This window comes from Delphinapterus leucas, chromosome 21 (assembly GCF_059928025.1).
Source record: "Delphinapterus leucas isolate spDelLeu-1000000601 "Yukka" chromosome 21, BTC_Dleu_Yukka2, whole genome shotgun sequence".
NCBI classification, from domain to species: domain Eukaryota; kingdom Metazoa; phylum Chordata; class Mammalia; order Artiodactyla; family Monodontidae; genus Delphinapterus; species Delphinapterus leucas.
Window position 1 is genome coordinate 17,265,990 of NC_143149.1, and position 27,743 is coordinate 17,293,732.

Sequence of the window (27,743 nt, forward strand, 5' to 3'; positions counted from 1 at the left end):
TCTTTCTCCCTGCATGTGTCAAGCTTGTGCTGTATTTACTGATCAGCATTACTGATGTTCGATGGCTGTACAGATAAGCGCTATAGTAAGAACAGATTCAGGCTACTAGAGGTGGACCTTTGAGTTAACATTTACATATACACTACAAAGCAGATTGATATTCATGATGTATGTTTTTTTGTTTGTTTTTGTTTTACTAGTGATTGTGTCTGAAGTTTTTAACCTCCAACCGTTGATTATGTGTGTAACCTTCCATGTTTGTTTCTGATAAATGGGAACGTAGGTTCACTGCCACCTCCTGGAATCTCTCTGCTCACCTTTCCAAGTTGTTCTCAATGTCCTTAGCCAAAGTTGGGTTTGCCATCCTTTCCCTGCACATGGTCAATCTCGTGCTGTTCCCTGCTGTGCTCCATGCCATTTAGGTGTCTGGGGAAATGATCCTTACACAGTTAATATAAAATGTCTTCAGAGAGTGGGAGACAACAGGAGAGAAGATAGGAAACAAAACACGGAACTGTAAAATTATCTTCAAACCAAATGTTATCACTTAGGATGCAAAATGTTGGCACGTCATAAAAATACGGATGTGTAAACAACTGTAGTTGTGCTCAGTTTGTAGTGATGGAAAGTATTTTCCTTTGATCAAATAAATAATGCTGGAATATTCAATAGAAGAATTGCATCCTCTGACATACTTCACCCTCCAAAGTGTTACCCAATTTATAGCAGCACAGGAATTGACATCGTGTCTCCTTCTTAACCTATTTCCCAGGAATTTCCAGTGCAACCACAAAATTGGTCATGGGCTGAAATTTGGCTCACAGAGCTAGACTTAGAGCTTTTCTTTTCTAAATTCAAAGCTATGTGTATTTGAGAAATAAATTTTTACTGGTTTTAATAATAAGTTCTGCTGTATAAGGTAAGAAAATTGGAACAGCTACAGTCTAAATATTTTTGAAGATGGTAAAAAAAAAAAAAGCCTAAAGTTGAATCTTCCTTGATCTGTGCATCTATTTTATATCAAAAGTTAAACTTTTAAAAACACATGCTGTGGTTCTTATAGAATGTCTAATCTAGAACTAGTACTTTTGAGTGCAGTGGTTAAAAAGTTTACATATTTTTTGATACCTTCATATCATACAATAGTTCATGTTGTATAGTTGAACTATATTATTACTCTGTTTTTAGATTCTCATATTTTGTGGTTGTTATATCAAAGAGAATATTAGGTATTGACTCAGACATTGCTGCCCAAAAATCCTTCTGGATGTACTTCAAGCCAACTTAAAAAACTAGCACTTAGCCCATTTTTTGTTTTTTACAAAAACTTGCTCGTTTAATAGAAATGATTATATAAAGTTGTTTACATATATGCCTTCTTAGTATAAACACTAGAAACCCATATATGTAGGTCAGCAGTCAGAATACATGCTTTCTGCTAGAATTAACACTTCTATAATTAGACCGGGTGACTTCCTTTTAGTTTGGAGGTCTGGGTCTGACTCACAAGGCAGGGCCTGGGGTTTGGCGCTCGACATCAGCCTCTGGCAAAGCACTAGTCAAAAGAACCCTGGAGCTGGTTGTGTACACAAGTGGGCTTTCCATCAATTCATTTATACTTCATCTTCCAAGTCAGGAAAACTCCACAGTGGTAGCTACTGAGGTCTGTCCTCGGAGATTCTGAGCAGTGCAAATGTAATAACCTGCGTCAACCATCTCAAAGTCTTCAACGATCAGGACGCTCTGGGAGATCCTCGTGGTGTGGCCCAGTCCTCTGTGGATCAGCCGCCAAGTGTCTTGAATCGTCACGGGCCTTTCATCCTGTTGAACGACACCCACCGGGGCTGAAGCACAAACCGCAAGCTGCTGTAAACAGCTCCCATTCATCCTCCTCAAAGTGCAAAACACATGCTTCTAAAAGACTATTTGGTATGCGCAGCTCAACACTGTCTAGTCAGTTTAGGCTGCATTTTTTCCAAGCAGTCTTGAATTTCATTATGCTGTTTGGCTTTCACTTTCTGCCCTTTTTTTTTTTTTTTTTTTTTTTGCGGTACGCGGGCCTCTCACTGTTGTGACCTCTCCCTTTGCGGAGCACAGGCTCCGGACGCGCAGGCTCAGCGGCCATGGCTCACGGGCCCAGCCGCTCCGCGGCATGTGGGATCTTCCCGGACCGGGGCACGAACCGGTGTCCCCTGCATCGGCAGGTGGACTCCCAACCACTGCGCCACCAGGGAAGCCCTCTTTCTGCCCTTTTCATCAATGTTTCTACTTAATATAAATTTTATTCTTTTGGAACTCCAAGAATGTGGGACTGGTATTAGGCATAAGAATACAGATAAAATTTTCCACTGCTCTCCTGTTGACACTCCCCACGTTCACCCCTTCGCACAGTGGTTCTTATTCACAGAACTTAAAGTCAAAAAGAAGCCCGAAGCACTCACCGTGTAAATGAATATGAGCCCCTAATTGTTCAGACTGGGAGGGGGACATAAGATGAGTCAAATGTGCCATAGGACTACAGTGGGAGAGAAGTTGTACCGAGGATGGATAACGTGACACCCTAGGTGACTTAACTTCGTATTTCTAGAAAGTGAGATGGTCACTTTTGAGATGCTTCTTCCAACTTTGGTGATAAGTAGTGTTTTCTGGATTAGTTTAACATAATTGTAATATTTATAGTATTACTAAATTAATACCCTTTCTGCTAATTAGCAACGTAAAAAAAAAACCCACCTCTAATGAAAATTATTAATGTCTTCTAAATGGAACAACACTTTTTAAAAACAAGTACCTAGTACCAGAAAAGTACCATTCTCCAGGGGGAGTTATTTTCCACCAATCACAGCCCTTAAAGCAGAAGTGTATTTGCTACCGAGTGAGTGCATCTTAGGAGGCCAAATCTCTTCTGGCAACAAAGGGATTATTCCATGTTGGTAGCAAAGCTGTTTATTTTTGTGAGCAGAACAGGCCCAGAGGCTACATGTGCTGGAGTTGTTTTTATGGGAAGTCTATTTTAAAATGATCTCGGCCTCACAGCCCCTTTTTGAAGGCCTGGATTTATATGCCAACTTGGTGGTTGTCTACTTAGAGCTCCTTGCTTTGGGGCCCAGCTTTTATAGGGGAGAATACTGAAGGATTCCAGAAGGAGGTTAGATTGGCCTCCAATTGACCCAGAATTAAGATTGAAGATTGAGGTTGCAGGTGAAGGAAGGAGGCCCTCCTTTCCTGTTCATGCCCCGTCCCCTTCCTTAAGGGTCATGAAGAAAAATAACATGAAGAGAGTACATTGACTGAATTGCCTAATGGAACCCAGTCACCCTTTTCCTGTCCTTTAAAAAAAGCCATTTGTAAATATACTGAAACATCTTAGGAGAAAACAAGTGAGCCTTAACCCTACCATAGCTGCACACGTCTCTCATACGTCTTTAAGTTACAGTCCGTATCAGTGAGTTGAGGGTGGGTAGGGAACAAAACAAGTAAGGCAGCTGGCTGAGGCCGGGGTATGCTTACCTTCTGCCCTGGGTAGATCCACCTGAATTCCACCTCCACATCCGGCTCCCCGAGGACCGTGCAGAGGACGCTGATGTCATCCCCACCCTTCACTTTGTTTGCAGATGCCAAGATGGTTGTTGATGGAGGACCACTGGGAACTGGAAGTGAGCAGGGGACAGGGGATGTGAGATGAAATCCATGGGCCATGGCAGAGACAAACCAACAGAGGTGTTCTCTTCTTTGGGCAGGTATGGAACATTCCTGCCTTTCTTCAGCTCCCCACCTAGCATCGGGCCTACCCTCTCCACCACTTCTGGTTTCCTCTAACACCTCCTCTTTCTCTACCTTGGTGGTCCAGAACGGGGTGGTCATCCAGAAGTCCCCAGGTCCAGGCATTACACTTGTAATGAGGAGAAGAGCCCAGAAGGTCTGCCAGGAGCTCACGTGAAGGGAATAAAAAGGTAGAGGGAGAATAAGGGAATAAAAAGGCAGAGGGAGAAGAGGGGGACTGGGGGCAGAGCAAGTAGAAGGAAGAGAAGGCAGCCTGGAGGGAGAGCGCTGATGGGTGAAGATGGACAGGTGTGCGGCCTCAGGAAGTACAGGAGAGAGTCTGAATCTACCAAAGGGAGAGACATTTGTAGGAAGGGTGCGTGATGTTTCTACTTCACAGCATTTCAGAGACAAAATTCTTCATTAGGCTCAGTTCACTCGAGTAAGTTTGACAGCAGCCTTGAGCAAGGCCACGTGCTGGGAGTGGAGGCTATGGCAGCGAACCAGACAGACGTGGTCTCTGAGCTCTGGGGCCTCTATTCTAATGGGAGAGGTAGACACTCAGCAGGTCACTGTGTGGTTGGCTTAGAACCTGAGTTGTGGGAAGAACTTGAAGGAGAAGCCCAGAGTGCTGGGGAGGTTCAGGATGATCTGAGAAGCAGGAGAGGCTTCCTTAAGGGAGGTTTGAACTAAAATCTGAAGGAAAAAGAGGAGGCACCAGCAGACAGGCCCGGAGGGGAGGTTAGGGAAGCCTGGGAGAGGGCAGAGGCCGGCCATGCAAGAAGACCTTTCAGGCCACGTGGAAGATTCTGCTAGGAAAAGCAGAAACCCACTGAATGGTTTTAACTGGATATAATCAGCTACAGTGTGGAAGATGGAGAAAGCATGGGCACAGAAGAGAGCAGTTGGAAAGGTATTCATATTGGCTCAGGGAAGAGATGATGATAGTTGAACTCTTAGCAGTAGGATGGAGAGAAACAGCGGAATTTGGGGGATTTGATGGAATAAGTCCAAAGAACTGGGAGGAGCCGGGAGTGTTTGGGGCTCCTGCACCCTGGAACTGCAGTGCCATCACTGGGAGGAGGAAAGCTGGAGAACCAGACCTGGGAGGAAGGCCCAGAGTCCAAGGAAGGGCCTGTGAAGCATCTCAGCACAGATGTTAGGGAGAGAATTGGATACACGAAGCTGGCACTCCCAGATCCGGGCCACATACATTCCCCTGGGAGTGATTAGTGAATAGATACGCAGCAGGGCATGGCTATGGCTGAGAACACCCAGGAAGAGGATGAGGATAGACAAAGAAGGTGCCTTGGGGAACTCCAACACTTAAAACCTGGGAGAGGCAGCTCATTCTATGAGGCCACCATCACCCTGGTACCAAAACCAGACAAAGGTACCACAAAAAAAGAAAATTAGAGGCCAATAACACTGATGAACGTAGATGCAAAAATCATCAACAAAATACCAGCAAACCAAATCCAACAACACATTAAGAGGATCATACACCATGATCAAATGGGATTTATCCCAGGGATGTGAGGATTCTTCAATATATGCAAAGCAATCAATGTGATATGATACACCACATTAACAAACTAAAGAGTAAAAACCATATGATCATCTCAACAGATGCAGAAAAAGCTTCTGACAAAATTCAACACCCATTTATGATAAACTCTCCAGAAAGTGGGCATAGAGGGAACCTACTGCAATGTAATAAAGGCCATATATGACAAACCCACAGCTAACATCATTCTCAACAGTGAAAAGCTGAAAGCATTTCCTCTAAGATCAGGTACAAGACAAGGATGTCCACTTTTGCCACATTTATTCAGCATAGTTTTGCAAGTGCTAGCCATGGCAATCAGAGAAGAAAAAGGAATCCAAATTGGAAAAGAAGTAAAACTATCACTGTTCGCAGATGACATGATACTATATGCAGAAAATCCTAAAGACGCTGCCAGAAAACTACTAGAGCTCATCAGTGAATTTGGTAAAGTCGCAGGGTACAAAATTTAATACACAGAAATCTCTTGCTTTCCTATATACTAACAATGAAAGATCAGAAAGAGAAATTAAGGAAACAATCCCATTTACCATCACATCAAAAAGAATAAAATACCTAGGAATAAAACCTACCTAAGGAGGCCAAAGACCTGTACTCAAAAAACTGTAAGATGCTGATGAAAGAAATCAAAGATGACACAAACAGATGGAGAGATATACCATGTCATTGTCAAAATGACTATACTACCCAAAGCAATCTACAGATTCAGTGTAATCCCTATCAAATTACCAATGGCATCTTTCACAGAATTAGAACAAAAAAATTTTACAGTTTGCATGGAAACACAAAAGACCCCAAATAGCCAAAGAAATCTTGAGAAAGAAAAATGGAGCTGGAGGAATCAGGCTCCCTGACTTCAGACTATACAAAGCTACAGTAATCAAAACAATATGGTACTGGCACAAAAAACAGAAATATAGATCAATGGAACAGGATAGAAGGTCCAGAGATAAACCCAAGCACCTATGGTAACCTAATCTATGACAAAGGAGGCAAGAATATACAATGGAGAAAAGACAGTCTCTTCAATAAGTGGTGCTGGGAAAACTGGACAGCTACATGTAAAAGAGTGAAATTAGAACTCTCCCTAACACCGTACACAAAAATAAACTCAAAATGGATTAAAGACTTAAATGTAAGGCCAGATACTATATAACACTTAGAGGAGAGCATAGGCAGAACACTCTCTCACATAAATCACAGCAAGATCTTTTCTGATTCACCTCCTAGAGTAATAAAAATAAAAACAGAAATAAATAAATGGGACCTAATGAAACTTAAAAGCTTTTGCACAGCAAAGGAAACCATAAACAAAATGAAAAAACAACCCACAGAATGGGAGAAAATATTTGTAAATGAATCAACCGATAAGGGATTAATCTCCAAAATATAACAACAGCTCATGCAGCTCAATATCAAAAAACAAAGAACCCAGTCAAAAAATGGTCAGAAGACCTAAATAGACATTTCTCCAAAGAAGACATACAGATGGCCAAAAAGCACATAAAAAGATGCTCAACATCACTAATTATCAGAGAAATGCAAATCGAAACTACTGTGAGGTATCAACCTCACACCAGTCAAAATGGCCATCATCAAAAAATCTACAAACAATAAACACTGGAGAGGGTGTGGAGAAATGGAAACCCTCCTACACTGTTGGTGGGAATGTAAATTGGTACAACCACTATGGAGAACAGTATGGAGGTTACTTAAAAAACTACAGACCTACTGTATGACCCAGCAATCGCACTTCTGGGCACATATCCAGAGAAAACCATAATTCAAAAAGATACACGCACCCCGATGTTCATTGCACCACTATTTACAATAGCCAAGACATGGAAGCAACATAAGTGTCCATCGACAGAAGAATGGATAAAGAAGATGTGATACATATATATATAATGGAATATTACTCAGCCATTAAAAAGAATGAAGTAATGCGATTTACAGCAACATGGATCGACCTAGAGATTGTCATACTGAGTGAAGTAAGTCAGACACAGAAAGACAAATATCGTATGATATCGCTTACATGTGGAATCTAAAAACTGGGTACAAATGAACTTATTTACAAAACAGAAATAGAATCATAAATGTAAAAAACAAACCTATGGTTACCAGGGGAGAAAGCAGGGGGAGGGATAAATTGGGAGATTGGGATTGAGATATATACACTACTATATATAAAACAGATAACTAATAAGGATCTACTGTATAGCACAGGGAACTCTACTCAAGACGCTGTAATGGCCTATATGGGAAAAGAATCTTAAAAAGAGTGGATACATGTATATGTATAACTAATTCATTTTGCTGTACACCTAAAGCTAATACAGCACTGTAAATCAACTACACTCCAATAAAATTTTTTTTAAAAAATTAAAGAGCTGGCAAAGCAGAATGAGAAGGCTGTGGGAAACGCAGGAAAAAAAATGGGACCAGGGGAGAGAGGGTTTCATGTAGGCAAAGTAGAATCTAGAAGGACAAGGACAGAAACTTGTCTGCTGGACTTAATGGCCTGGGAGGGCCTTTAGCCAAGGCTGCTTTGGTGGAGCTTAGGGGAGAAAGCTAAGGAGCATGTGGGAGGGGAGAGGACGGATGGGTACCGCGAGGGCTCTTTCAGGGAGTTTGGCTGTGATGGAGGAGAGAGATGGCTGCAGTGGAGGGTGGTTAATGGAGGGCTGAGAGGCTTATTTCGTAGCGGAGTGTGGGAGATTGTGGCCTTGTGAATAAGTCTCACGGCTGAGAATAAGGGGCATGAAGGAGCCTAAGTTCTCATCTCAGAGAGCAGCTAGCTCTGGGGCCACTCTTCCCATCACAGGGTCCCTGAGCAGGACCCCTCCACCCCACACGCAGACCACTCACCAGGCTCATGTCAGAGTTCCTCGGAGGGAGGAGAGTCATCAGTGAGGGACCACCTCCTCTCCTCCCTCACAGGGCTGGGGAGGGTGCTTTCTCTCCTGCAAGTCGGGGGAGGGAGGCCCAAGAGAACCACTTGTCAAGGGAGGGGAGGTGACGGGTGGTGCTGCAGTAGGAGAGCTGCTCGCTGGCTGACCGCGTGCCCGAAGCTCAGGCTGGAGAGCACAGGAGGTTGACATGGGGATCTGGGATCTCCATGATCAATCACACGGAGGCAGGACCAGAGTGAATGTTACAAGGACTTGAAGAGAAGGGAGTCGGGGGGAGTTGCGTTGGGGTCACGGGCAAGGAGGTAGAACGTTCTAGAAATGGCGGTGCTGCAAAGGAGCCTTTAAGAACAGCATTCTGTGCCTAATTTCCCTCCATAATTGGGAACAGCAGAACCTGATGCTGACCAGCTGTAAGTGACTGACATCTCGGCCCTGGAGGGGAGCGGGCTTACCTTCTGCATAGAGCAGCTGGTACTTGACAGAGATCTGAGACTTGCCCCCGGCCTCCGCCTTGCAGTAGACAACCCCCTGGTGGTCAGAGTGAGGTTGCAGATACACAAAGCCTCTCTTCATATCATAAACGATGTCTGTTCCGTTGGCCTGGATCTCCTTGGCCGGGAACTCCCTGTGGAGCGTGACTTTGGCCGACAGGACAGTCACTCGACAAGGAACCACAGCCTGTCTGTCCGGGTTCAAGTAGACGACATCAAAGTAACTGGAAGAAGGTACAAAGAGTTCTCCTTTCTCTGCAAAGGTGAAGACACAGCCTCATTTATTCTGGAGAAACAAGGTAGCAGCACTTAAAGGGATTCTTATATTCAGGGCACAAAGATGAGGGTGGATCGGCAACATACTCGGATAATGGAGTCCTTATGAATTGAAAAGGCTATTTTAAAAAAATGCTTTTCCTTTTTTGGGAGAAGGACGTTACTTCCCATCTTCTTAAAGGAAATAAAATAGGTATTAGTTCAAGCCCAAATCAGGCCCATTGGATTGTCCCACTTAGGGAGCAGGGAAGGAGGCCGATTTCCTTGTGTTAAGAGCAGCTTTAACACCTGTGGACAATCTGATGTGTGTCTAGAGAAGTCAGCCCCACAGCCCTTGCTTAGTATCTGCCCGTTGGGAAGAATTTCCTGGCTCAGCAGAGCCTCTCTGAGACGGGCCCAGTGAGGGTGCTGGTGTCCTCTCAGCCCAGAGGACTCGTTCCTGGCAAGGTCAATGGAAAGGGAATCAAGGAGGGACATATGAGGAACCTGCTGGTCTCAGGTTCTGGGCTCTGCTTGGCTGCCACTGGGCTGGGGACCTTCAGCCATTTGCTTACACTTCTCCTGTTCCCTTTGAAATCGCGCTGCATGTTCTTTAAGCTCTAGATGATGGCATTTTTATCTTACAGAAATAAGGACTGGTTTATCCATACATCCCTCAGGACAGTCAAGGGACTCTGGATTGGGTTTGGGGGGTTTTGTTTTTTGTTTTGGGCATGGCACATTAAATACTTTGTTTTCTGGATCATTCTGTGAGAGATTACACTAATATCTAAGAGAAATCTTTGAACTGAATCACACTCAACATTTATTAAATTGTCTCCCATGTTTTCCTACAATATTCCCGAAACAATTATTCTTGGCTTTCTTCACTAGCCTTTGTGCCCCAGTTGTACGATTTTTTTGTTTTTTAGGTTGGGGACAGAATTCCTGGACACAATAGCAAATGTCTTCATGGGCCAAGAGTTCTTTAGCTCTGAGTGCCAGCTTCTGTAACATGGAATCATGGCTTACTGAGTCTCCATCTTTTGCAAGACTTTCCATCAGCCTGGGTGACTTGTGCCACTTCATGATAAACTGACCTTCAGGCGTAGGCGAGGGCACCTTGATCAACATCGTACCTAACACCCCTGTGTTCACACAGAATAAGTCCGTGTGGCCTTGAATGTGTCACTTCATCTCTCTGTGCTTCAACAACCCCATTTGTAAAGAGGAGAATCTGGCAGATAGTATTAAAGATCTCTTTTTAGCAAACGTATTTAAGGAATGTATGGCTGTCAGATTCAGAAACAACTTTTGTTTTAAGGTTTTATGGAGGAATCTGAAACAACGAGCAAAGCCAGTAGACGTGGACAATCCGAACTTCAGAACACAAAAATGAGGTCTTACTTCCTGTACTATAATCCATGCTTTGAAAGAAGTGACCACACCAGTTGCTTTAACAAACAGAAAAAAAATATGTATTTGCCAAGTGAATGGAGTAAGAAAGGCTGCAGGAAGAATATATGAATGAGTAAACAAATTATTATCTATGAATTAAACCTGTCAAATTTTCATTTATTCATCACTTGACATTTATTAAGCATGTACTACATAAAATATTTTATTAATTCATTTGATTATTGTAACTTGAAAAATAATAATACTGAATTTCCTTTAAAATAAAAAAAATATTTGCCATCAGTAGATTCCATCTACCAAAAAAAAGTATGTTCAAGTTTATATTTAAAATTATAGATCACATATGCCCCCCACTCAAAAAACTTAGTTAATAGGCTATAAGCTAAAATCCAAATTATAACAAACTCCACATTTGGTAAAGTGCTTGTTAATGTGGTTTTACTACATTTGTAAACTGGAGCTTATGCCTTTTCCTATGAAGAAGGCCTACTGCTGGTAATATCCTCCTCCTTGATCTGGGTAGTGGTTACATATGTACAGTTCCCTTGAGGAGCACCCACTGAGCTGTAGAGTCATGATTTGTGTATTTCCCTTTGTATACATTATACTTCAATATAAAGTTAGAGAGGGGGGAAAAACCCTCTGAGAGCCTCCTGGATGCAGACTAAATATAACATGTGGCAGTTGCTTAATCAAAAATTGCACAAATTAACCACAGTCAAAAGAAGCTTCACAGTGTTTGCAATCAAACCATAGGAAACATAAAAACGTAATGAATGCCAGACTTTTCTCTGTGTGGGTGGTAGGGAAGCATATGTTCTGAAAGACTCCAGAGCCAATAGCCTCCATAACAGCCCATCCTGGTTTTCCAAACCCACCCAGTGGCTGAAAAGACACATTGCTAAACCTTATACCGAAAATCCAACCGGACTCCTAATGCCGAGGAATAAGAAAACGATACAACGCTTTAGGTCGCGTCCCTGATCCAGGTTTCTTGAAGGTTGAAATAAATATTGATTTTTCTCAGCCTTCCTTTGATGCACAAAAGGGCTTCCGTAAGTTAAGAGGATCTACCTCCAGAACTCAGAGAACCTATGACCCTAGTGAGACAGTCTGCTTGAGGGAGGTCTTCAGTTCAAAACCTCAGCTCCAAAAACCACTATTTGGGGAAGACATGACAGTGCTAATCACCGCATAGAATTTTCATTCTGCAATTTGAAATATGGTATCATTTCTTGTCCAGAACAACAGGCTCTGTTAGTCTTCATTAGTTGCCTTTTCCACTGCTGCTTCCTGGTGTCGTATCATACTAAGGGCACATGGGCACTTCTGGGTGGCACATTCCAGAATGAGACTCAGAAGCGATGGCCCATGAACAACTGTCAGCAATTCTGACGACACCATTTATGCCAGCTCGTGTGTGCCTGTCAATCTGTCCATCACCTTGTCTTAAAAGTGGGTTGAGGCAGTAAGAACACTGGATCCTGGATCAGAAAAACGGGGTTTGACTCTCTACTCCGCCACGTGAAGTCATGGAACGTGGAACACATCACCTTGCCCTGTTGCGTCTCAGCATCAGCATTATTATTTCTAAAACAGATAATTAAGTAGTTTCCACTTACTTCCTCATGGTATTGTGGAAATGAAATGAGAGGCATGTGTTTCCAGGATTGCAGAGCACCCTGCTCGTGTATCTGCTTGCCAGAGAGGAGCTCTTTGGGTAGGAGGGGAGAATGTATGAGATTTTTGCTAAAGCGTTCATTAAAGACCAGAGCCTAAGGTCATTTGAGTTGTAGACCTAAGTCACTGTGGCAGCCCCTGCCCAGACACTCAGAAAGCCTCCTGGCTTCACCTGAAATGCCTTGGACAACAGCAGCGCTAGGGCATAGCATTTGAAAGATTCCTGAAAGCTGTTCCTGACCTCTGAGTCTTGTCGGAGAACTTCTTCCTCCAAACTCTAGAATTTAGAGATGTCAGCAGAGGAAGGAGGCTGGCAAGCTACTCTCCAGGGCCCGTTTCTCCAAGTGCAAGTTCCACCTGGCAAACCCAGATCTGACCCTACAGGGGAGAAGATCTGCATATTTTCAGGCACCTCACTTGGATTCAGGCATCAGGATTGGAGCCACACAGGCTGCAGCCTTTGGGAACACTGCTCCCAAACCTCAGCTCGTAGTACTCACAAAGACAAACGCGCGGAGGCCTTTAGCCAGGCATCCTGTGACTATGGGGCTTCCGGAAAGGAGCTCATCAGAGATTGTGAGAGCACAGTGACCGAAAGTCTACAGCAACGCTGTGCAATAGAGCCTTCTGTGACGATGGGTGGTCCTCTGTCCCCGCCATCCATTAGGACAGCTACAGCCACACGTGCCAGTAGAGCGCTTGAAGCATGGCGAGTGCCACCCAGGAACTGAGTTTTTAGCTTTAATTTTAACTAATCCCCATTTACATTTAAAGTCACACATGTCTAGTGGCTACAATATTGGACAATGCGGTACAGACTCTGGAACCAGACAGTTCTGGGTGCAAATCCAGGTTCAGCCACTTACTTGCAGTCTGACCTGAAGGACTTACTTAATCTCTCTAAGCCTCAACTTTCCCATTGGAAAAAAAAAAAAATGATATTAGTACTGACCCTGAAGGGTTCTTGTGAGACTTACATGAAATAATTGACGTAAAGCATTGAGCCCAGAGCCTGGCAAACAGTGAGCGCTCTGATTGTACTTATTTGATAATCAGCAGACAGTGGGAACCTTTAATATGGACCAGGTCCAGAGGTCTGAAGAGTTCCACTAACGCAGCCAACCTTTTACCTGTAAAAATGATGTAGGTGGAGCCCGTTTTGGCCTCGTCCCTCCTGCAGATGTAGCCGTTGCAGAGCTGCCCCCAGCAGCTGAATTCACCCGTGTCGGCTGCGGTGGAGTTGACCAGGGTCAGCTGGCCGTAGCGCTCGTGCTGCTTCACACTGTCAACAAGAGCAAAGCCGGGTCGCAGTGGGGCTGGGGCCTCGCGCCCATCTCTCCCTGCTCCATCATCCTCGCACATAAAGCCCCAGCGGCTCCAGGCAGAGTGCCCTTTCTCAGATGGCACTGACTAATAAAAGAGTGTATTTGGGGAAAAGTGTGTTGGGCGGGGGGGTAGATGGGGGAGGCAGAGAGAAAGGCCTTTCCTAGAAGGAAGTCACGTTTTCTAAGGAGAAGACATTCTCTTCAACCTCAGGACTGGGGTTTCCTTAAGCAAAATCACTGGTGCATTGCAACGCAGCTGCACAAGTTCAGCCACAAAGCCTTGGGCAGGCATCTTGCTTTCAGCTTTCGTTTCTCATGAGTTTATTTAAATAGCAGTCAACAGGAATGAAAGCAAAACCTCTTTGATCAATAAGAATAAGGCTCTGAATACAAGCTTGGAATCTTTGAGGTGCTACATTATTAAAAATAAAAACTTCCCTTTCAGGAAAGGATGCACTGGTTGCTGAGACGCGGAGCCCCTATCATGCACCCACCTCTAGTCAAGTATTTAGAGCTTTTGGGCACTTCTCCTCTGGCCTCACACTATTATTTCTTCTTTTAATTTCTCATTTTTTAATCTCTTGTATTTTTATCTTGTTGCATGTGAATATATTTGCAACCCCCTTCAGGTCCTTTTTGAAATGAGGAGACATAAATATTTACTATTATTAAACACTAATATTAGCCGATTGTCATGGTAATTAATTGTATTATATTATGTTAGGAACCCATATGTGTCATCCTCGGGATGGATGCCCTCCCGCACCGTGGCCTTGGCATGTGAGGATGCCAAAATAAATGGTTTCAACCTGAGGATGCATCTCAAATCCCCTCTGGGATCCACATACTTTTCTGATGTAGGCGAGATTCTCCTGTGATAGGTTTTGCAGTAACAGCACGGTCACCACTTTAAATTTAGCACGCAGCAGAATGTCTCGCTGGTTGGTCTTCAACACAGCCTGTTCTGGTCTCCGCTGAATAGCTGCTTTGCCCACCCGTTCTGCCAGGAGATGCTCTGTACTCCCACTCCCTCAACTGCCTCCTTTCAACTGAGCGGAAATCTCTCCTCCTTCAGGAAGCTTCTAATTAGAACCAACTCAGAAATCTCCCTGCTTTCTCCCAGTGATGCAATTGGCTCTGTCCTCTCACCCCTCCGACACCTCTGGCTTCCTGTTATTACGGTGGATGGTGAAAACTTTGGGGGCACGACCAGTACCCTATTTGTTTTATATTCCCTAAGCAACAAATCCGTGCGCAGTATACAGTAAAGTTTCTCTAGAAACAAGGGGACTGACATGAAATTGAACATCAGTGTTGGAACTGGAAAGAACCTTAAAAAGCAGGAATCCAGAAAAAAAAAAAGCAGGAATCCAGTTCCCAATTTTGCATATGAGGAAACTGAGTGTCAGAGAGCAGAAGGGACTCCCCTGAGACCCACAGCTGGAGAACAGCTGAACAAAACTGTCTTCCTTAACTCAATTAAGTATGTACCCAATACACATTCATTAGATGATAAAATGCATACAAAGTACTTCATGCCATGCCCAGTTCACTGTATTTTCCTAATTATATCTTAATTACATATAACTGCAGGTTAGTAGTAGTTATTGTGAATACTACTACAACAATGAAAAGTATGCACACCCAACATCAGGGATGGCTAGCACCGCAAATAAAAACCAGTAGCCCAGGACCTCCCTGGTGGCGCAGTGGTTAAGAATCCGCCTGCCAGTGCAGGTGACACGGGTTCGAGCCCTGGTTCAGGCAGATCACACATGCTATGGAGCAACAAGCCCGTGCATCACAACTACTGAGCCTGCGCTCTAGAGCCCACGAGCCACAACTACTGAGCCCACGAGCCACAACTACTGAAGCCCACGCACCAAGAGCCCGTGCTCCTCAACAAGAGAAGCCACCGCAATGAGAAGCCCGCGCACTTCAACGAAGAGCAGCCCCTGCTCGCTGCAACTAGAGAAAGCCTGCGCGCAGCAACGAAGACCCAATGCAGCCAAAAATAAATAAATTTATTAAAAACAAAAAAACCAGTAGCCCTCAAGGATATTACAATCCAGCTGAGGAGCTAAAACTAATATACATGAAAATATCAGAGTGTAACTAAAGCGCTGCTCACAGCAAGAGCAGTAGGAATTCTGAGAAGGGATTCATCACTGCGGGTGGAAGAGGTTGAAGGCAGCTGGACTTTGAAAGGTGGAGGTGGAGGGACAGCAGGGGCTGAGAGACAGCGAGCTTGCTGGCTCCGGAGAACACAGCCCCAGGGGGCTGGGAGGGACCCGCTCTGCTCATTTCACTGCCGTGTCCCCAGTGCATGGTGGGCAGAAGGCACTCAGTGCTGATTTGGGGATTTAATCCATTAATTACAGAAGGAGATGGAGGGAGGGGGTTGGAGTCACAGGGCATGTGGTTGAGAACAGCGAGAGGGGTACACATTTCACTCACCAGGCAGCAGGGACCGCCCTCGGTCTGGGAGGTGGGAAGCGCTGGGCCCACCTTAGCCAGGGTACGAGTGGGGAGAACAGGCATGGGAGAGGCAGGGGGAGGAGGGAGAGGGAGAGGCCATTACTGGGGTGAAGAGCAAGCACTGGGGCCAGGCTGGGTGTTGGCAGTGGAATGGAAGTGAATACAAGGCTTGCTTTCTTGGGGAAGAGTTATGACAGACTGGGTATAAGAGGTGGAAGAAAGACACATGAAGAATGACCACTTGATCTGTATTTCCACGCGGTGGAAAGAATGAGGTTTTAACTGACTAAGATGGAATAGCTGAGAAGAGAAAGGAGATGGGGCTGACCAAATAATAGATTCACTACTGGAGATTTTGAATTTGTGATAAAATGTGGGTCAGGTAAGTGTGGATGTCGTGTGGTGTCATTGGAAATACAGGCCGGGCACAGAGGAGGTAAAACAGCTCTAGATTTGTATTTGGGGGAATCGTCTGCAGTGGGTACGGGCAGCAGCTAAGGAATGAATGAACTCAACAAGGAAAAGTGTGGAGAAGAAAGAGAAGGCTGAGGACAAAATCTAGAGCCAAATCGGGGCGAGTAGGAAAAGTAGAGGTGGATGGAGGGGAAAAGTAGAATCAGCAATGAAAGAAGAATCAGGAAGGGGGATCATCAAGGAGAAAGATTCAAGGGCTTCCCTGGTGGCGCAGTGGTTGAGAGTCCGCCTGCCGATGCAGGGGACACGGGTTCGTGCCCCGGTCCGGGAAGATCCCACATGCCGCGGAGCGGCTGGGCCCGTGAGCCATGGCCGCTGAGCCTGCGCGTCCGGAGCCTGTGCTCCGCAGCGGGAGAGGCCACGACAGTGAGAGGCCCGCGTACCGCAAAAAAAAAAAAAAAAAAAAAAAAAAGATTCAAGAAATTGATGGTTAATGCCTTTCAGAGAGATTCATGACCACATACACACACACTTCATCTGGCAGAATGAAAGTCTCTGGCAACCAAGATAGTAATTTCAGTTGTGAGGATGGAGCTTGATTTCAGCAGATAAAAGCTGCACAGGTGGACAGACAATGGAGGTGAAAATCTTCCCAGGTGGAACATAACATCCGGCCACATTCCCTATGGAGCTCAGACCCCAGGGTATGAAATCAGTAAGTGATCAATAAATGTACTGAGCACCCTCTGTGGGCCCAGCATGTCCTAGCACGGGAGTGATAGAAATTGTAAGATGCCATTCCTACCAGGAAAGAAACTGCACACATAAAAAGGTAGCACTTGGGGCTAACCCTACCACCATGCTGTATCTTTAGCAGGGTTGGGGGTGGAAGGAAGGAAATGCACTGGAAACCATTTCTGGATTTTTCCACCCCCTCTTCTTGTAAACAATGTAAAACAGGAAACAAATTATTTAGCAGGATTACAGTTTAAATGCCTGGATTTAAAATGTCCATTTCTACTACTGGGCTCACATAGTCCAAGCAGCAGGCTACCCAAGGGGTTGGGATGTGACCTCAGGCCTCTGGGGGTAGAGTCTCCACCAGGAGGTGAAGACGAGGATTCACTGAGTCCTGCAGAGCCCGGTCCCAAGATGCTTCAACCGTAGACCCTCCCTCCTCCTGTAGCTACTTCACAGATCCCTGGGGATGGAAGAAGTGCAAGATGTGAAGTTTGAGTGGAGCTTTTAAAAAAAAAAGGTGCTGCAACAAAAACAGACTGACAGACATAGAGGACAGACTTGTGGTTGCCAAGGTGGGGTGGGGAGGGGAGGGAAGGATTGGGAGCTTGGGATTAGCAGAGGCAAACTATTAGACATAGAATGGATAAACAACAAGGTCCTACTGTATAGCACAGGGAACTATATTCAATATCCTGGAATAAACCATAATGGAAAAGAATATGAAAAAGAATATATATATGTACAACTGAGTCACCTTGCTATACAGAAGAAATTAACACAACATTGTAAATCAACTATACTTCAATAAATTTTTTAAAAAACTAGAGAATCACTCTGAAAAAAAATTAAAAAAATAAAAAGAGGTGCTGCAACAAATTGCCCCCCTAAAAAAAGTAAAGCAGAATTTACATTAATTGGAGGCAGCTCTGAACACCCCAGCACATCAGCTCACCCCAAACATTTTTATTCCAAACCAGCACTTCCAGACCTGACCCACAGTGAACTATGATGGACAAATCCAGGTTTCAAAGAGTATTTGTCCAAACTTTAGAATTGTGTGTATGTGTGTCTTCCAATGGGCTACCCTGGCCTTTACATACACAGCATCCATCCCCATCGGTGGAGGCTGGAAACTTCGTGTATGCAGCCCAGCCTACTCTTTTCTGGAGGGGACCATGTCATGGGATGGCACAGAGGAGGGGACTGATGGCTCCCAAAGTCAGGGGGAAGTGACCAGGTGACAATGGTGGGGTCATCCACACTCCTGTCCTTCCCCCAGACTCTATAAGACAAGCGTGGGAGGTGAGCCCTGGGTTCCAAGATAATCAGTTCATTGGTTCCATTAATAGTCAATTAGTGCAAATGAAATGGGAGTATTGGGAGGAGAGAGGCAGGGACACAATGATGTCTGAAGAGTTCCCTGCTCTCAAGTTCCTTCATGCAAAGTGCCCTGGGCATTCCAAGGAGGGTGACCAGGACAAGCTTCAAGACAGAGAGTTTCAACATGCACCAAACAGAGGGTGTATGTTCCCAGGGAAGGAGATCCCTGAAAGGAGACCAAGGCAAGTTCAATTCATAACAAAGACAGTTGGGCTGGAAGGCAGGTGGCCAGAGGACTGGGGTGACAGGCAGCATTCACATGAGGTATAAGATCATAGACTTTGGAGCCACACTGATAGGATTCAAATCCCAGCTCCACCAGGACCTTCAGACTCCTTATCTAGAGCTCACGCCTTCCAGTCCGGCTGCACCTACAGACTCCTAGTAACAACAACAATAATATCTAACACTTATGGAGGGCATTAGGCCAAGCTCTTCAAGTTCGCTCAAGACTTAGATCAGAGCCTGGCACAGGGCAAGAGCTCACTATGCTTTCGACGTTGTCACTGTGACGGGCCTCACGACCGCATCAGGATGGAGCTACTATTTCCCCCCTTATGATGAAGACACTGAAACTTACAAAGTCCTTTATCCAAAGTCTCCCAGCTCTAAGCGGTAGAGCTTCTAATCTAGCGTCATGTAGACTCGGGTTACGAATGTTTGTAAATGAAAAGGACATGGATTTCCATCCTACCGAAATGAAATGAACGGAAGGAATTTTGACTGAGAAATGGTGCCTCTATCTAGCTTGTAAATCTTGTTAAATATTGTCACACACACACACCCCAAAAAAACTCCTCAAACCTGGAAGATCTGATTAAATTAGCTCAGTATTATTCATGACACCCCCTTTTCTATTTAAATGGACAATTAGCCATTCAGCAAGTGGTTGAAGGAAACAAGGGCAGCAAAACAACCAGCTATTACCATTATAACTGACAGCACCCAAGGTACACGTTACTCTTTCTCAATCCCATGGGATGGTGATGATGAAACTACGACTCATAATTAAAATCTAAGTAGTGCTTAACACGTAGTAAGTACTGTTTCAAGCCCTTTGCACATTTGGACTGATTTCATCCTCAGAACAGCCCTGAGAGTTAGGTGCTATTATTATACCCATTGTCGTAGGTGAGCAAACTGAGGTTAGGTAACTTTCCCAAGTCAGTGTTGGAGTCCCAGGAGGAGTAGTTGAAGATCAATTTAAATAACTTTCCTAGGGCCACCCAACTATATGATCCCAGATATTCTGCCTTGGGAGACTCTGTGATGACTTCATTGCATAAAACAGAAAGGTAAGGAAGAAGGTGAAAAGATGGAATCAGACCTAGAGACTGTCATACAGAGTGAAGTAAGGCAGAAAGAGAAAAACAAATACCATATGCTAACACATATATATGGAATCTAAAAAAAGAAAGAAAAAAAATGGTCAGAAGAACCTAGGGGCAAGATGGGAATAAAGATGCAGACTTACTAGAGAATGGACTTGAGGTTACGGGGAGGGGAAGGGTAAGCTGAAACAAAGGGAGATCAGCTCGGTGCTTTGTGACCACCTAGAGGGGTGGGATAGGGAGGGTGGGAGGGAGGGAGATGCAAGAGGGAAAAGATATGGGGACATATGTATATGTATAAGTGATTCACTTTGTTATAAAGCAGAAACTAACACACCATTGTAAAGAAATTATACTCCAATAAAGATGTTAAAAAAATAAAGATGACTTCAAAAACAAAAAAGATGTAATCAAATATCCTCCTTATTCAAATAACATTCATTTCAGAATCATAAATTATTTATTAGCTTCTACTACATGCAAGGAACGGTGCCAAGCATCAAGGGAGATAAAGATTAGTGAGTATTTGCTTGTCATGTTTCCAGTGTGTGTACAGGGCCTGTGTTTACTCTAAGGCTCCTTTTAAGAATGTGTCAGAAAATAATTGCTCCACCATATGCTGGGAATGGAGCCACATCAACAGAGTACAAATCCTGGGTAAAATATATCAAAGCTCCACAGTTATGACCAAAAAAAAAAAAAAAAAGATGAAAAGAAATATGTATGAGGAACTAGTAGAGAGCCCAATATGTAAACTGAGGAACTTCAAAGTGAATATAGTTCCAATATCAGAAATTAAGCTGAAATACATCTATCTATCTAGATATCTGTCTGTCTGCATATTTGAATACTGTCCAAGGACGTACTCAAAACCCTGGCAATATAACTACAGTACTTCTATCCCAACAACAGCTTATGTGAATGTATATGAAATGTGACTTGGGTCTTTTCTATTACAATGACTTATGCCAGATTCCTCTGTGCTATTTAAAAAGAAGTTATAGTAGGCATTTTTCAACTGGTTCACAGGAGCTCACATTCATGATGTCCCTCCAGCCCTGCCAGCCTCTCTCTCATTCTCCAGCTCCTTTCCTGGACACCCACCCCACTCTGACCGCTGTACTGGAATGTTCCCTTTCTCTTCCCACCCCACCTCTTCCAGCCTGCTGGCGGCATCTCTCCTTTTTGCCTCTCTTGCCAACCCATCTGGCTTCTTTACAAAGGAAAAGTTCCTCTTCCTCCTTCAGAGATTTCCAGATCTTAAGAAAACAAGGCATGGATATCCCTTTGACACCACAAGCCCACACCAGGCCTGATACACCAGAGGTTAACCAAACAGAAAACCCTGTCAGGCCGCCTAGAATAATGTGCACAGCCACATGCTATAAAGGCAACACAATATAAAACTCACCTCCAGATTTTTAAAGTACCAATGAGCCATCCCTGATTATACATTTGCAGAGCATCCATTCTGCTTTTGTTTTTTGTTTGTTTTGTTTTTTGCGGTATGCGGGCCTCTCACTGGTGTGGCCTCTCCCGTCGCAGAGCACGGGCTCCGGACACGTAGGCTCAGCGGCATGTGGGATCTTCCCGGACTGGGGCACGAACCGGTGTCCCCTGCATTGGCCAGCGGACTCTCAACCACTGAGCCACCAGGGAAGCCCCATTCTGCAGTTTTTTAAGCAGTTTAACTTGCTTTGCTTTTCTTACAGTTTTTCTTCTCTTATGACAAATTAATACGTGTTCATTTAATTTAGAAAGTTAGAAACCCCATGGATCAGTTAAAACAAAAAAAGGAAGGTCACTGAAAATCTGAAGACACACTGTCAACACTGTAAGTGGGGAATCTTCAATTTTATCTAGATCTTGATGTCAACATCGACTCTACGTCTCTCTTCCATTCCTTACGTTCTATGAGCCTATAAATCGATCCTTCTAGAAGAATGTTTCAGATGCTCTACAAAACCATCAGATTACTTTCCTAAGAACCATTTTATCACCTCCTCCAGCTTTACAACACAAGCAGCTCCCAGTGTGCACAGAATCGAATGCCACCGCCTTTGCCTGGAATCCAAGGCTCCTATGCTCTCCCAACACCTCCATCGTGGACCCTCCTCTCCATCCAACCCAACTCCTCACCCACCCAGACACATCCGTTCGTTTCCATCCCAGCCCTCCAGCCATCTCTTTACCTCTGAAAGGCTCTCTTCTTTTTCCATCTGACCTAAACCTCATTATTCTTTCAAGTTCTATTCTTGGGAAGACCTTTTATGGTTGGTGGTATTTGTAAAATGGTGGTTAAGAGCATGCACTGAGTCAGATTTCCTTGGTTCGATCCTGCCTCCACTACTTACTGGCTCTGTGACCATGAACAAGTTATTTTACTTTGCTTGTGCTCAATTTCCTCATCTGAGGCAGGGAGATTAATCGTCCTTACCTTCTAGGGTTGTTATGAGAATTTAGTTAGTTAATAAATGTACAAGATCCTGGAAAGATGCTGGCACAGAGTAAGTGCTCACAAAGTTTAGGTGCTATTGGGGTTGCCCTAGTACACACTGATCTAAGCTTCTTCTCGCACTCTGCACTTGATCCCTTTATCACTATGTGTGTGTGTGTATACACATACACACATACTGCTTAGTATGTAACCTTTTCAACTTCCTATTATATTTCTCTAATGAAATGATCCTTCTTAAGCAGGAATCAGGAACACGTCTCACGCTTGTCTGTGTCACTCACAGCCTTCTACATGGCGTGATGTGATGCAGACAGCAGTTACAGGTGACCATGTGCAGAACAGAATAGAATTCACATGGGTTGAATTCTTGTCCAAGGGTCCTAACTCCTTGGTCCCCGTATCATCTAACTCACGTTAGATTAAGTACAAGTTCCAGGGTCATTTTGGAACCAGAAGGGACCTTACAGATCATCTGGTTGAATCCCTCATTTCACAGAGATCCAGTGACTCACCCAAGGTCACAGAGCCAGTAGTCAGAGCTGGGAATGGAATCCTTGGGAAGTCCTGGAAAAGAATCTGCCATGCTTCCCACTGTGCATTGGAAAGGAAGCATGTGTCTATTATTTCAAATACCTAACCAAATCCTGACCAAATGAGTGACGTAGAGGAAGTGTGCAGTGATGGCAAAAGATAACTTAGCAGATGTGTGTGCTCCATGTAGAGAAACTCATAGAAATAACAAGTAAAGCATTGTTGTCACGTAATTTTGGTGAGGTCAAATTTTAAACCTGGCCCCCATATGATTCTGTGTATGGGGTAATTTATGTTAACAACTTCCATTATTACATTTCTGGTAATTCTAATTTCACTGTGTAGAATAAGGCCATCAGCACTTCTTTGCCAGGAGGTCACATGAAAAGAGATCTTCCGGTTCTGCTGAGCTGAATGCTCGTGGCCACGCCTTCAGGGAAGAATAGGCCCAGGAAGAGTAGTGACAGGAGACAATGGAGCAAGCCTCCACCACCCTTGTTAGGAAAACAAGCTGTGGGTTACTAATGGGCTGGCATTTGGCCACAATGGGCGTATTGTGGCCAAGTTATAATAGTGAATGCAGATGCTGTGGGCTGACCTCATTCGCACCTGGCACAGTGGATTCACAGCCCAGAGAGTGAGGCACCAAATCTCCCACCTTGTCAATGTATTCAAGGCGCCCACTCCTCCTGAGGCCACTCGGATGGCATATCTTCTGAGCAAACATCAGAAACGTAAGAAATAGATTTCTTGGTGTAGAGACTAGAGGGGCCTTGGGAATTAAGTTCAAGTCTAATTTACTTTCACTAAAAGCTGTGCAAACTTGAGAAAGCCCCTAGCCTCTGGGTGGGTGGGGGGGGGGGTCTAACCTAGTTCCTTATAAAATGTAAGGGTCCAGGGCTTCTCTGGTGGCACAGTGGTTGAGAGTCCACCTGCCGATGCAGGGGACGCGGGTTCGTGCCCCTGTCTGGGAGGATCCCACATGCCGCGGAGCGGCTGAGCCGGCGTGTCCGGAGCCTGTGCTCCGCAATGGGAGAGCCCACACCAGTGAGAGGCCCGCGTACCACCAAAAACAAAAAAACTGGTCTCCTACAGTTAGGTAACCAATCACTCAGTGAATCAACCTGCCTGTCCAGCCCGTGCTGACAGCTGCCTTCTCTCCTCCCATGGGCCCCGCACACTCACACTGGACCACAGGCTGTAACTGGGTCTGGGATGTATGTCATTTATTCCACGAGTTCATAAGCTGCTTGTGGTCAGGGCCACTTCTGGTTTTCTTCTCACATATACCTTCCTGACTTAGTGGACTGTCTTTATGTATAAATTAGTCTAACTATAACTCCGCCTATTACTCTCAAGCTGTGACACACCCTGCAGTCACCCCTTCTGCTTTTATATGGACACTTCCTGTCCTCAACCTCTTCCTCCACGACGCCCACCAGCCGATGCCACATCACAAGCCATTCTGTGAGCCCCCTCTGTAAACGAAGTGCATGAGAGCATGTTCTCTCTTGTATCAACTTTGCTTGGTACCCAGGGTCCATCACCCCTGCCTTGTCCTAGTGACTAAGTCAAGTTCGTAAAGAAGAGCAGGGTTGTTACAGGGAAGGGTGAGCTTGCGCTGTGTGATCTCCCCTCCGCGGCAGGTGGGCCACCGGATGGAAGCTGAGCGCTAAGCTGTGGGTGGGGTTAGGAGCCGGGCTTCGGCAGTAAAGTAGCACGTGCTCTGAAAGGCAGAGGATCCAGTACAAAAGGCAGTCTGAACAGAGGATCTGATCACTAAAGCACCAAACAAGAGGAGATAGCAGGATCCTGAGGCCCCAGGGCAGAGGGAACAGGTCGGAACGTGGGATGGGATGTACCGGGCAGATTCCCAAGGGCAGCAACTTCACGCCTGCCTCTGTGGGTGGGTGTCTCTGCTAAAGCAGCCAAGCCAGAGACTAGAGGCCAAGCTCTGACCTCTTAGTTTTGCTGTTTTTTTTCTTTTCCTTATAAAGTACCGTTCTCTACAGCTGTATACCATGTATACCGGGGACATAAAAGTTCCCATAGCTTATCCTTTATTCCTCTTTGCTTGCTTCCTCCTCTGACATACCTCACAAAATGGTTTTATTTACATTTTGCCTATTGAGATACTTGGCAGAAAATTATCATGCTACGGCAACTTCCATCTTCACTTTTGCGCATTAAATCCTAAACCTCACATCTATACACATTTTTTAAGGCAGGGTTCACTCGTAAAATACATGCAATCACTTCATGGTATACTGTAAACAATGTTGCATTTTGCAACAGTCTCCAAAATTACCAATGACATATAAGTTGTGGTATTCCTGTAGTGTCTTCGGTTTGATGCGTTAACTTGACTTTACGATCATCATCGTACTGTATTTGAATGCAGTGCAGCACATCTGGGATAATCAAACCTGGACTTCACCAGAATGCTCAAGAAATTGAATGTTTCGGTGTCTTTTAAAATAAGATCAGAAAACATTTCCCTCCCCAAACTGAATAATGCACTTCAACCCATTTCCCCACCTTGATGACTCGTAGACTGAGGACAGCTGGAGTATCACAGGACCATACGTCTGGATATGAGTACGCACTCCATGGCATCATGGACGTCTAGAGTTTGTATGAGATTGAAATACATGTCTGAAACAATTTTTAAAAACAAACTTCCTGAAAACCTGGCTGTTTTCTTGTGACTCACCTCCTTTGGGTACAATCTTGTGAATAAAAATAACTCGCCTTTATAGAGATGGCTTAGCGCGTGTGCCAATGCTTTACTTGCATGACCTCATTCTATCCTGACAACTACGAGGCTGGTTCTATTATTGCTCCCCTTCCCACCACTCATGTCTGAATGCAACAGGCTGTGTTTTTCTGCAACCTGAACACTGTCGGAACATCTAGTACGCCTGGAGACGTCTTGCATCCTGCCACGCCCACAAATCCATCTCTGGGGAGATGTTGCCGTGCCTGGCGCTGGTGCCACTGAGTCTGGGATGAGAGGGCTCTACCTTCAGGGCAGGATAAGTCATTTATTTTGAACCCGACTGTTTTCTGGGGGTAGACATCCATCTGAAAGTAAATATCAGGGTAGACTTTCAATCTCCCACAGCAAACTGGACCCAAAGGGCACCTCCAGGTAAGTAGGAAAGCAAAGGGAGGGTGCCAAGATTTTCATGGAACCTCATCATCTTTGTCTGTCCTGCTCAGAAAATGAAGTGAAACGAGCTTTGAAGGAAAGTGAGTTTGAATTAAAAAGACACCTGCACAGCAATATGAATGTACCTGCCACTGAACTGCACACTTAAAAAGGGTTAAAGTGGTAAAGTCCGTGTTCACCAAACATAAACATCAGATTATGTTTGGCAAACGTTGAATAATAAAATTAAATAAATTGAAGGAAAAAACCAAACTAAAATAAAATAAATTGAAGGGAAAAAATAAAGACCTCTTCCTTAGTACAGCACCAGAGTACGAAGGACAATATTTACCAAAGTCTGCGCAGATTCTTTCTTGACAGTGGGATTTTTCTGTTTACAAACACTTGCTAACATCATTCTCTTTTTCTTTTGAAATGCCCCCAGACCACCCCTCCCGGAGGCAGGATTAGACTGGCCCGGAGCCCACTGTCTGCTTCCTCGGCCCACCCTCCCTTTGTGTTGTCTGTGGGTGGATAAACCATTGCCAACTTTGGCCAAACGAACGGCCCTCCCTTCTCTCTAGAAGCTATTTATTGTTTTCAGAGGAACCAGCCATCAAAGAGATCTCCTGTACTCCGTCCACTCCTCCGAACTTCCAGCTCTTGATTGAGAAATGCTAACATCTGACCAGACACCACAGAAACATCCTGAAAGACGATGCCTGGACCTGATTTTCCAGAGAGCAGCCCGGGCTTTCTTTATGAGCACATCAGCCAGCTTGTCTTCACTGCTGTGACATGGCTAACTGTCTAGCTTAAATCTCCAGCGCCCCCCTGTTCTTACCCAGCACTGATTTATACTTCAGCCATCATCCAGGCCCCTAAGTTGCTTCTTCTTTTCTTCCTTGGCTCCATTTTGCGCCAAGAATTCCCCTGCTCTAAACTCTGCGAGTGTGTTTTGCTGAGACTGAAGAAGCAAAATGTTTCCAGAGAAGATGGAAATGGATGGTGTTGATCGCTCAACCAGAGGTTGGATCATATAGTCCAGAACATTCTTCTATGAATGTTTATGCTATCAACAAAATGAAAAAATATGTATATGTGGTGAAAAAATTTTAGGTCCAAGGATATGTCTGTAGACCCCAGTTTGTGGAAAACAGGTACAGGGTGTTTGGAGGGAGACTGCGTCCACCTGAGGCTGGGAAGTGATGCTGTCTTTTCCTAAAGACAGTGAGGACAGAGTAGCAGCCCTCACACTGTGCAGTACAGCCCTCTGTACTTTCTAAGTGTGTCATTTATAAAGGCTTTAAGTCAACGGCTCACAAGTGCCCTTAGATTTCACACTGAATCCCTCAGTGTGGCTGACAGGGCCCTCCCTGGCCAGACTCCTTCCAGCATCCACTCTCCTTGCTCACCTCCTTTCTCCTCCCCTGCCCAGGGCTACCCTGTTTCCCCACTGCACACCCTCAGTGCTCCAGGGGCTGTACTCTTTCTCAGCTAGAGGAAGCTACTTGTGCTGGTCCCTCCTTCTGCAACTTTCTGATATTCCTTTCCCAGCCCTTTCGTGACCTGGTTAACTCTCAGCTCTCACATATCAGCCTGAGTTTTTTCCTCCTGGATCCTGTACTTCTGCTAGCAAGGCACTCACACAGCTGCATATTAAAATTGCTTATTCAATAGTCTGTCTTCTCATAGAAGTAAAAGCTCTGTGGGTATAGCGGTTGTATCTAGCTTGCTCACTATCACGTCTCCAGCTTCTGCCTAGCACAGGACCTTGAACATCATAGATGCAAAAAAAAAAAAAATTGTTGGAAGAGAGGAACAGAATTAATTAAGGGAGGACGA

General features: G+C 44.7%; 1 protein-coding gene across 2 annotated transcripts in view; it reads right to left on the minus strand.

Annotated features, from left to right (window-relative positions):
* Positions 1 to 173: 173 nt before the first annotated feature.
* Positions 174 to 27,743, minus strand: part of PDGFRL (platelet derived growth factor receptor like) — a 48,704-nt gene continuing 21,134 nt past the window's right edge. For both annotated transcript variants that reach the window (XM_022571080.2, XM_022571079.3), the window contains 4 exons: positions 13,220 to 13,371; positions 8,697 to 8,990; positions 3,511 to 3,650; positions 174 to 1,821 (listed from right to left, as the gene is read on the minus strand). In XM_022571080.2, the coding sequence (XP_022426788.2) occupies positions 1,633 to 1,821; positions 3,511 to 3,650; positions 8,697 to 8,990; positions 13,220 to 13,371 (775 nt within the window). In that variant the 3' untranslated portion in view covers positions 174 to 1,632. The remainder of the gene's footprint in view (positions 1,822 to 3,510; positions 3,651 to 8,696; positions 8,991 to 13,219; positions 13,372 to 27,743) is intronic.